An 11,788-nucleotide genomic window follows, 5' to 3' on the forward strand; every position below is an offset into this window, starting at 1 on the left:
TTCCGCAGGTTTCATGACAGTTCACAGCTCACAGTACGTGAAATGCTTCATTAAACGCTGACGTTCAGGGTCGTGAAGTTTAAGGTCTTTCCTCATGCTAGCGCTCTCTACTAGAGGCTGCAATTCTCTGACTTTTGCTCTGGTTGGTCCAGGTGGGCTGGCAGCTAAAGCACCTGGTGGGGAAGTTGAGGGCGGAGTCTGGAGGTGTTGTCTTGATGCTGAAGAAGAGGCCCTCTGGACCTTCTGCCAGCTTCGCACCGGCTCCACTGAAAAACCTGCGCTGGAGGCCGCCGCTTGTGCAGGTGAGCCGCCGCTTGTATTGTGCTGAAGTGCTTCTCAGCAAAATAAACGACTAACTCCAGGGACTGTCTCCTCCTTTTCATCCTTCCTGATGGAGGCCCTCTGTGGTGGCAGATTATTCTCCTGTCATGGAGAGGTCAAATGATGTGGGAAATCCCAAGCTGGAGTAGAAATGAACAAGTACTTGTGTTGCAGTTTTTCTACACAGCAAAATCTCCAGTGTTAAATTAACACTGGAGAGTGTCTATATGGGTCCACTCCTCTGAGTGTTAAATACAACACTGTTGAGTGTTAAATTAACACTTTTGACAGTGTTATATGTTTAAAAGTAACCTAGTCAGTTTTGAAGATTAACAATGGCTAACACTGAGCAGGGCTGATTTTCTATCACTGGAAAATAACTCAAAATGTTAGAAATATTCCAGTGTTAATTTAACACTGGAGATTTTGCTGTGTACCTTTTTTATCCACAAGTTCCACATAGTTTGATGAAACCAAAAACATGATGATTGCACAAGAAAAATGAGGAATTCAGGCCTAAAGTTCTGTGTAAAATGCAACGCTTGAACATGATCTGGAGTCTTTTGTTTTCTAATGTATTCTCGCTTCTCTTTTTCGCTGTAACATGAGCTCAGTATTCGGACTTCCCAAAATGAATCTGAAATGCAGATTAACAGTCCTAACAGCCCCCGGCTCAGGAGAGTTTATTTGTGTGCTTGTAAGCACGAAAAGAGAATTTTCATCAGCGAAAAACTTCGCAGCAGAATTGAGCAGGTAGTCTGTATATCCTGAAATTTCAAATTCGCTACATTACCTGTTTTTCTTTTTTTTGTTTGTTTGTTTTTTTTGTTTGTTTTGTTTGTTTGTTTTTTTTGTTGTTGTTTTTTTCTTACACACAGACATTTTTGTGAACTCAGTCACTGAGAAACTGAAGGTTTTATTTCCCCATCCACAGATAAATCAGTGTTTGGCGTAACACGTACTCAAACCTGTTTGCTTCTCTCTTGCTTTCCTGATGCACAACAGAATTTTAAAACATCAAAATTCACAATGAAGCTTTTATGATTCACTTCCCTGTTTTTGTCGTCACGATTGAAACAGTGACACAAATTCACCCAATAAAACTGACTGATTATAATCCAGCCTTTACTTGTTAACACACTTCTCTTCACTGTAAAACAAAGAAGTCGTCTGATAAAGTCCTTGTTAAGATTTTTGTTTTTTGTTCTTCTGATATTAAAACAAGCAAACATGTTCTTGTAAACCTCTAAAATTAAACAATGAGCTTGTAAAGGGCAAATCTTAAAGATACAACATTTTCTGAACATTTGACCTTGAAGAAGAGCTCAACATAACGTGATATTTAGAATCACCATATCATTTCTTACATCTTTATATGTTGTCAATACAAATAATGGCATTAAGAAACATAGTTTGAAATAGCTCTACATAACTTTATTGACACTTTGGCCTTCAGATTCATCTACTGGCCCTGAAAAAGAAGTGAGGAGAGGTTCTTTTTCCTGGTTCAAACTGGACATTTGGGAGTGATTGTGTTTTCGATTTTAGAGAAGTCGAAGTTTTTCCTGTGGGGGGGGGGGAAAGAAAGAAAAAGCACGAATGCACAAAGTTCTGGTTAATAACGGTAAATGTGGAAGGATAATGGATTCTTTCTGCAGAATTTCCAGTTGAGGCGTAGTTGACGCAGGTCCTGAACCTGCAGCAGCTGTAGTGTTGTGACAGACGTCACTGCATGAAAGTGAAGCAGACTGTGTCGGTAAGAAAATCAAGCTGCACGTGGTGGTTTTCAGTCTTTGTCGTAGCTTTGAGCTTTTGATTCGAGCAGAAAAAGCAGCAGCCGCTCAGTCTACAGCTCCTCTGAGGTGAGCGGGTGAAACAATGGAGCCCTTCTTCCCTTTTCCTGAAAAAAAGGAAGATAGGAAAAACTCTGCGTTGATGTCAGATCTGCGGTGGCTGACTCACACTTTAGTTCACAATGTGACAATCCTGCATTCACCAAACCACCTTCAGGGGTTTTGTGCTGACAGGGGTCCAGGATGTGTGTGTTTAGGGGAGATAGGAATCCAGAAAGGCGCTGGGTAGCTCAGCTGATGAGCTCAGGCTCTAATCTCAGTCTTTCAAAACAGATCTGAGATCTCTTATCTCATCGTCACTCCCACCATTCACTTCAAAGGTTACGCCACCTGCACTTACATTTGTTTATCTTTTGTTTTGTGAAGTGGGAACAATGACAAGCCTGAAACTATTAGAATGAGTAATAATAAGTTAAGAATAAGTTAGCTCAGTCAGCTTGGTGTTAAAAACAGATGACTGAATCAAGTAGCAAAGACCGGGGTCACTAATGGAACCTCTTATTCTTATTTTGTGAGACAAGCGCTCCACCACTGGAGCCACACCCACCCAGGTGAACTCATCTGTAAGTGTTGGGGAATTAAGGTCCTGTCAGAAAACGGGGGGGGGATGGCATAAACTGAGTTGACATGACAAACAAGTTGTCCCAAAAACTGCATTGCTGTGTTTTAAACGTCCGTGTTTTATGCAAGAAAGTGAGAAACTGCAGCAGGACGTCAGCTGTTTGCTGGTTTATGAAACAACTTTGTCTGTTTTCTTTTTTTCTTTGTTTCTTAATGACTTTAAACACTGAGTTAATAAATCTGCTGTTTAAATAAGGAAAAAAGTAAACTTTTGCTAGTTTTAGCTGTACATGAGTTCTAGGGTTAAACAGCATCATAAACACTTTGTGTTTATGATGCTGTTTTTTGTTTGATCAAAGGGCTTTAGAAAAATGTCTTGCTCCTTATTTAAACACTCCTAGGCATTTAAATGTTGGCAGTTATATTGAAGCATCTTACTGGGTCTTTACATATTTCAAAACTGATTCATCAGATTTGCTTCGTAAACATCAGGTATACTGCAGCAAACCTGAGGTTGACTGAATAAGATAAGATAAGATAAAGATAAGACTTTATTGATCCCACAACGGGGAAATTTTTGCATCAGCTCAGGTACAGATATCAGAAGGAAATACAAATAGTACAATCAATGAAATGAACTTAACGATGAAATGAGCCCTTTTAAGGGAAGTGTATGTGTGTGTAAATGGGTTTAAAAGTGGTAATGAAACCACTCAGTTTCTGCTTGTTTTGGTCTTTCGTTGGATTTTTCACAATTAGGAGCATTCACAGTATCGCCAGACTGGATTAAGTCTGGCATGGTTAAAAGTGGCTGCATTGAAACGTCTTTTAAACGTGTTTTTCAAAGTGCAGGTGAAACAGAAAACGAGCTGAATGAAGTTCCTGTGTTTGTGAGAACTTGAAAGTGAGGAAGGAAACAGAAAAGCCTCCTCTGAGCTGGAACGACTTTCGCTTTTGTTTGACGATAAACGCAGTTCACAAAGTCATCGTCTGTTGTGTGCTGAGACACAGAAGCAACCAAAAACACAGATTAGAAGAGACAAACCAAACGTGTTAGTTACATGTGATTCTTTTGTTTCCTTTATTAAAGGGCTTAAATTTGTCTTTTTTCTTTATTAGACCTCTCAGGGAGCGCCAAGTCTCTATAAATCACGAGAGTCAGAAACCTCAGATGCTCCTGGAAAGAGAGGGAAGACGACCATCTTGGATTTGTATATCCCTCCTCCCCCAGAAGCGCCATATGTCCCGCTGTAAGTACCTCACTCAAGCTTCAGGATTTCAGAATTATCTTTATTTATTTTCTTTTTTATGCCTGTAATGCTGAGTTTCCTGCTCCTTGAGGCAGAGATGGGAACACAAGCGTATTTGCAGGTGTGAAAATGCGTCCCAAGTCTCCAAACTCGCATCTGGATGCAGACGTGCGGCAGCGGCGCTACACTGTAGCAGAGGAAAACCGGACGTCTGCCGTCCCTCCACCTGAATCCAGTCATCCTATCCCAGTTCGCCTCAGGCAGCGCTCCTCCTCACGCTGTAAGGACACAAAGGCTCTTAACCTTACTCTAGAGCAGGGGTGGGCAACTCCAGGCCTCGAGGGCCGGTGTCCTGCAGGTTTTGTATAATGTGTATAATGTGTATGTGTTAGTCCCCATAGGGAAATAGTTCCTCTGCATTTAACCCATTCACCCAGTGAAGCAGTGCAGCGCCCGGGGAGCAGCGTGTGGGGACGGTACCTTGCTCAGGGGTACCTCAGGGTAGCCGTTCAGTGGAGTCGAACCCCCGACCTTCCGATCATGGGGCCACCACTCTACCTACTGAGCTATTCCTGCCCTTTTAGATCTCACCCTGGGTAAACACACCTGAATCAAATGATTAGTTAATTACCAGGCCTCCAGAGAACTACGAGACATGTTGTAGAGGTAATTTAGCCATTTGAATAAGCTGTGTTGGATCAAGGACACATCTAAAACCTGCAGAACACCAGCCCTCAAGGCCTTGAGTTGCCCACCACTGCTCTAGAGCTTAGTCTAACAATGAAAACAAAGCTCAAACTATACTTTGAATAAGAAGGAAAAAGTTTAGTCCTGTCCCAGTGTTTTATATCCAGACTAAGTTTATAGGCCGAGTGATTCCATGCCCAAGGGTCAAAATATGAAGCGACAGCCAGCAGCCAGTCATCACAGCACAAAGACAAAATAAGAGCATCACAATGAGGGGAAAAACATGTAGGTTATGATGAGTTATACAACACTTACAGTACCACAGGAAGTGAAAGCACATAAAACCACAATCAACTGTTTTTTTTAGTTGTTGTTTTTGTTTTTTTTGCTTGATGCATAGACTGTTCTCACACATGCACAGCAGCCCTGAACTTTTGTCAGAGGCTCACTTTAACCTCACAATTCTTTAACCTCCTGAGACCCAAACTCTTTCATGGCATGCGTTTTTAATTTGTCTTTGCTATTTGGGCTGATTGGGACCTGACGAACGTAAAAACAAAGAATTCCCTAAAAAGTTTTTTTTTTACCTGATTTTTGTTTCTGAGAAAATGAGATCCACATAAGAGGACAATCATTTTACATTTCGATAGAACAGTGGCAGTATAAGAGACTAGACTAAAATGTCCACACATGAGGTTAACCTGCCAGTTCTGTAGTTCAGTCCCTGTGATTTCATGTGAGAGAATAGCAGATCAGATGATGTCATGTGTCTGGCCCAATCTAGCCCCATCAAACCAAACAAAGCGTTTCTACTAATAAGACTGTGTATCCTCAGAAAGCTTCTGTTGACTTTAAGGCTTGATTTCATGAACAGTAATTCCTCCCTGCTGAGTTTGGAGCCGTTTTGTTCTGGTTTTGGTTGGAAACACTGGGATATAGTGCCACCTTTGTCTCTGGAGTCACCACAAAGCAACCTGAATGCATTGTATTATATTTTGAAGCTTTACTGGGTCATAGTAATCAAGGACACCTTAAGCCAGGAGTGGTTCTTTGGGGATTTAAAGATGAATCATTGATTTAGAAAACAGCCTGATTCTCCCAAGAAGAAAAAACCCCAAAAACATTTCTGTTAGACTGACTGCAGCTAGCTGTTTATGGGCCATATTGGTTTGTGCTCTAATATCTGGCTAAGTGTCAGCCTGAGGTGGAAGTAGAGGAGTAGTGTCTCTGAGATGGAGCTGATGTTTTGCTCTTTCTGGACTCTTCGCAGGTAAACCCAGACCCATCTCCATGCCTGTGGAGGCATTTTCAGGCGTGTCTGACCGGCTCTCCAGGCCCAGTACTCAGGGAAGGAAAGGTAAGTCCCACCTGTCCAGCTGGACCAGACGCAGTGAGCGCCAGTAATCTGACAGTTATCAGTAATAGCCATCTGTCCAACTCATTAAAAGGCAAGGACAGACTGTAGCAGGGATGGGCTGCGTGCTTTGAATTTTTACCTGGTTAATCATTAACCCCGAAAGCTGCCACTGCATCTGCGCGACTCATTTCATACTCTGCTCAGTCTGAGCGTTAGAGCACTTCACCTTGACGAGCACGGTGCATGTTGGCAGTTTGTCCAAGATAACAGGCAGTTAATGAACGGTTAAATAAAGACACATGAAGAAGTGGACTGTTTTCCACTGACGGCAAACACGAGGCCGACAAAAGAGCGAAGTTTACACACTGCTGCATGAACCTGTGAGGTTTAAAGTGGAGTCATCCTTAGAAGTTCAGTGTCGAATTTATTTCTAAAAATATTCTTTTTTTTTTTTGCTTTGTTTGCATTATTACTTTTCTTTTAAATGAACAATTGAAACATGAAACGTCAGTTATGTCCAGATTTATCTCAACTGTTTCTTTAAAAAGACTTGCTTACTTGCTTTGACCTGTAACTTATCAAGTCAACTGTTACTGAGGATGGAAGGATAGAAGCTCGTTTAGGGAGGAGGACTTGCTTATTATGTCTTTTCACTCGCATGTAAATCCAGTATGTAGGACTACCTCCTTTCTTCTTCGGTACAAGGTTGTCGTATTTAGGAACATGAAAGCCGTCATTTAAAGGTCTCACAGCTAAAATGAAACAAGCCGAATAATTAACCTGTTGTCTTCTAACAGGTAAGGACGTCCTGCACATGTATCGGAGTAATGAGGGCATTAGCACTATCACGGAGGAGGAGCCGTGTTTCCCTCTGCCGTACCGAGGTCACCCATCTGTACGTGGCGTCGACCATATCAGGGGCAGCCAGTGCTACATTAACGCCAACCTGCACAACACAGCCACCATACCTTACCAGGAAGTGGGGTCCAAAAAGGCTTCTGCCTCCACTTCTGCCGCTGTCTCTCCCACTAAGGGTGTAAACAAACAGTCCACGTCGCTGCTCGGCGGCTGGCTGGCTCGACTCAAACTGCTCAGTCACTGAGGAGGAAAAGCTCAGTTTGAATTTTATTAGATGAGACAATTATTCTCAACTGGTTTTTAATATTCTGCTTTTAAATATCCATTTAAGTTTCACGGTCCTGATAAAAGGCAATGCAGTACATCATTTTATAGTTCTGGATAAAAACAGCAGATCGTGGACTGTTGGAGTTAACCGAACATGTTAAGATGGTGAGGAATTCATCTCAAAATCTAGCACCACAGCAAGGAAAAAACTAATCCGGCATAGTGCTTTCCACTTAATGAACCTGATACTGGAATCTACTGATCGCTCATTTTCTGTTTGATTTATCAGTCATGGAAAATTTGAAGATTTTAAAGTCGTCAAGGAACCTTTGACAACACCAAGCTGAAAACAAGCCCCACCGGGGGGAAAAAAACACTGCAACTGTTACAGTTTTTATATATATATATATTTTTTAATCATAAAGGAAAGTTACATCTCAGAGTTAGTTTTAAAATTTGCTGCTATCATTTAGCAGAATTATCTGCAGATGTATGGATGCTTGAAGGATTGGTTTGCTGCAACATTCCAGCTTCCATGTTTTCCCTTTGGCCTGTAGTGCTGTAAATTCATCCAGATACCTATATATATATATATATATTTTTGCCTTCTGGTCTATGTTACAGACCTAAATGTCACCTGTGTTGTGGCCCAGTTACTCTAAAAAGACCTCTGCAAACCTCGTTACTGAACTGTTTTCCTACCACTGTTTACACCTGACAGCTAAACGAAGAGCGCAGCAAGCTAAATGCAGCTCAGCCAAGGTGATTCAATTAATGTTTGATTCTGTTGTTCAACTTCATCACAGGTAGATGGAGCCTGTTTATTGCAGGGTGAAGAAAGAGTTGTGGTACAGGGTGTAGTTTGGTAAAGAGAAAATTGTTATTTCTCAGAACTGCTTTTGGAATAACTATGTCAGGATTTCTGGAAATAGACTTCTCTGCTGTAGTTTTTGGCACTTTTAACAGCACAAAAAAAGCTCACTTGGACAACTCAAACCAAAGCAGTCTGTAGACGGATACAGAGGTATACATGCGAGAGGTCAAATATAGAGATTTGAATTTGTGGTGAACTGTCCCTTTAAAGTTTTAATTTTATAACCTGATCTTCCTCACCTACCCATATTGAATGTTTCACATGTAAGGAGGAAAGGGTTTTCTAAAGATTATTTAAAAAATGCTTCATGACAGAAACTTCAAATATAAAAAAATATTTTGAAGGCGTTCCTCAGGGAACCATCTCGGAGCTCTTCAAGTTTTTTTTACCCAATTTCTAGGTCATGAATATTTGGTGCCTTTTTTACTAATGAAACATTATGCAAAAGCTCCTAAGCTGCTAGGGTGACTCTTACTACAGAAACTGGGCAATATGGCTACAAGTGTTGTTTTGTTTTCATTTTAATCTTCTTTTTCTTTGGATTTTTTTAAATTGTAATACTTTGGGTGGCAACAGCTAACAATGAAAATAGCTCAAATGTTACTCTGAGTTGACCAACAGAAGTCAGTTTCCATCTTCCAGTTAGTTTTATGTCAAAGTTGAAGCTGTGATTCTGATGTGGAAGATTTTATTTTCTGTCACAGTGTACAATAATAACCTCTTCAAGCTTTTAGGAGAAGATAATTTAGCCGCTCATATCATATATAATATACTGATTTTAAATACAGCTTAACTGTTATATTTAAAGAGGACCTTTTATTAATTTCCTGTCATATTTACTGTTTAAACAGTGGTTGCTCATAATTAAAAATGGCCAATTTGTTGGTTGATTTGGATGCTTTGACTTGTGGTTCTTCTACATATTCTACCCACTGAATTTGAAAAGAGGCAGACTTTAAAGGGGGAGGAGCTTAAAAGGCTTGTTTTAGGAGGATGAATGAATTCAGCAGTAAGGCCCAGGATCACATAAATAAGGATTCTTTTGAACTGCCAGTCATGGAAATGGACACTACTAGAGTCCAAGAATGAAATTATGATGGAAATAAATAGATCTGGTTTTTGATCTGTTTAGTGTTGAATTAAAACATTTCTCAGCATTGCTTCTTTTTTTTAACATTGAAAATAAAGGTTTCACGTGTTGACCATCCGGATTTAAGGCAAAACTTCTATTTTGGGGCTTTGATCTGAAATAACAGATTATAGCATGCTGAATCTGCTGAAGATGAAGCTGGTTTTTGTTTTCAGTAGACTTCTTGTTTTGTTTTTTTGTTTTTTTTAAATTTTCAAAACTTATCAGTGGATTATCAGAGCCTTAGCGTTTATGATTGCTGAAGTATTTTTCTAGTAAAAACACCATTTGTAGTTAAGGAGCCATTAGTGCCTCTTTAGATATTTTGGTTTGTATGCATAATATGGTTTCTAAAAATGTTTTTATCTTTTGTTCTTTTCTCAAAGAACTTAAGATTTGTATACATTTCTAACGTTATCAGGGACATGAAAGTGTTACAAAGAAGAAAAAAATGCACATTTCTTTTTAACAGAGGGAACACGGCAAATAAAAACAGTGAAATGATTAACCAGTGTTTTAGTACAAGGATTATGATTTTATGATTTCAGAAAGCAGTTCAAAAGCTACTCTACCTGAAAATATGCTGCATCCTTTTGTAATAGCTCAGAATGTAAACACTTTGATTTATTCTTTGTGCTAAAAACACAAAGTAAAGAGAAAAACTTGAACCCTGACACAGAGTAGACTTGGTAAATATATTATTCTGAATCCGAAACTGAAATCTGGATAGAAGCATCCCCAGTATTGCATTATGGTTCCAACTTGTCGTACTGTGGAAGCTGTGATGTTTAAACATTGAGGTAATAAATGAACTGGAAGCATAGCACATTTGGTGTAATTCATTTCATCTCATGATCCAGTCATGATCGAGTGATCAGGCCACTGTAGCTAATTGTGGTTTCAGTCAAATCTATTTTACACCCCTAAAATAGATTTAGAATGAACTTTGATAACAGATTTAATGGATTTAAATACATTTGAAGTATCTAATATAAGGTTTAATTATCTTTGTCATTTGGCAGATTTGTCTGCAGGGAGCTGCCAGAAATTTTAGGTATACTTAAAAAAAAAAAAAAAAGAAGAACAAAATGATCACTGTCTCATCTCAAGTATTTGTTTTTCTTTTTATTAATCGACTCAAGAAAATGTATATTCTCTTAAGAAATTCTTTGCAGGTTTAAGGTTTCTATAATGAAAAATTTCCTGAGGGCGTCCCTCAGGGAACCTTTCTGGATCCACTGATATTCAAGAACTGTGGACTTAAATGTTGTTGGTTTTGTTTGTTTTTTGTTAAGTCTTAACTTTTCTAAAGGGTTTTTCTAATTCACATTATTTGCTTTTATACAAACGAAACCTTATGCAAGCATTATAAAAGATTCTCAGCGTGTATAGAAAATTTTTAAATGTGTTTGTGAGAAAATCTATAATGTGTAATTTTAAAAGTGAACATAAATCTCTTTACTTTAAAAAAAAAAAAGTTTAAATGAACACACAATAGAAAACAAAGTTGCTTCATTGTGAATGCTTTTGGAGGGAGTTTGTGTTACAGCTTTACTTTTTTTGGTAAATGGCCTGTATTTATATAGCGCTTTACTTAGTCCCTAAGGACCCCAAAGCGCTTTACACATCCAGTCATCCACACATTCACACACAGGTGATGGCAAGCTACATTGTAGCCACAGATGCCCTGGGGCGCACTGACAGAGGCAAGGCTGCCGGACACTGGCGCCACCGGGCCCTCTGACCACCACCAGTAGGCAACGGGTGAAGTGTCTTGCCCAAGGACACAACGACCGAGACTGTCCAAGCCGGGGCTCGAACCGGCAACCTTTCGATTACAAGGCGAACGCCCAACTCTTGAGCCACGATTAAAGAGGACCCGTTTCTCTTTTCCTTTTCTTCCAAGTCTTCTGTTCCAATTGTGGATGTTTATATTATGTATACTGAGAGGTGATAACACGAACATGGTCATGTTAGGCTCAGAACCACACCCGCCACCATAAACTGAAACTCGGTGAATTAAATATAAACTCCAAATCAAATCACAAACACATAACAAAAGCTAAGAACCCAGAAATCCAGAAAAAATCTGATACATAAAGATTACAAAGATTACAAAACTCAACCAACACCATAACATCAGAATCCAAACTTGACTAGAAATGAACCAAAACTATAAAAAATATCAATACAAAGTGAAAGCTCAGGCACAAAACCCAGAGTCCATGACATAAGTAAAAAATGTAGGGCGTAGTTGAGTGAGGTAAATGAGTTTTGTAGAGAAAATAGAAGTTTGACACCATCCTTTATTTTTGCAGAAAAATTAATAGGATTTTTTTTCATGCTTAGTTCTGTAAATCTATAAATAAGTTGTAGAGCATGTGAGGTGCCAACTGTAATGCTGTGTTTGAAGTGGGGTGTTGCAGAATTGATCTAAATGTATAGTAGCCATAAAGACGGAGGAGTTAAAATGCCTTGTTTCAGAGGGAGGATGGGGTGCAGGAAGGCCCAGTGGTGAAAAATGAAAACCTGGAAGTGGAAATGGGCGGAACTGATCCCTTTTAAATCAGCTGAAGTGAATAAGGGGTATACGTTTATTTATTTTCCTCTAATGGCCACTTTTGGCAACAG

General features: G+C 39.5%; 1 protein-coding gene across 1 annotated transcript in view; it reads left to right on the forward strand.

Annotated features, from left to right (window-relative positions):
• cnksr3 (cnksr family member 3) overlaps window positions 1-9,185 on the forward strand; it is a 50,214-nt gene extending 41,029 nt beyond the window's left edge. Inside the window, exons 9-13 of the mRNA XM_005929880.2 lie at window positions 153-302; window positions 3,855-3,985; window positions 4,081-4,265; window positions 5,943-6,029; window positions 6,827-9,185. Coding sequence (XP_005929942.1) covers window positions 153-302; window positions 3,855-3,985; window positions 4,081-4,265; window positions 5,943-6,029; window positions 6,827-7,131 — 858 coding nt within the window. The 3' untranslated portion in view covers window positions 7,132-9,185. The remainder of the gene's footprint in view (window positions 1-152; window positions 303-3,854; window positions 3,986-4,080; window positions 4,266-5,942; window positions 6,030-6,826) is intronic.
• The last annotated feature ends 2,603 nt before the right edge of the window (window positions 9,186-11,788 follow it).

This window comes from Haplochromis burtoni, unplaced genomic scaffold (assembly GCF_018398535.1).
Source record: "Haplochromis burtoni strain Fernald_Lab_line unplaced genomic scaffold, NCSU_Asbu1 Contig_126, whole genome shotgun sequence".
NCBI classification, from domain to species: domain Eukaryota; kingdom Metazoa; phylum Chordata; class Actinopteri; order Cichliformes; family Cichlidae; genus Haplochromis; species Haplochromis burtoni.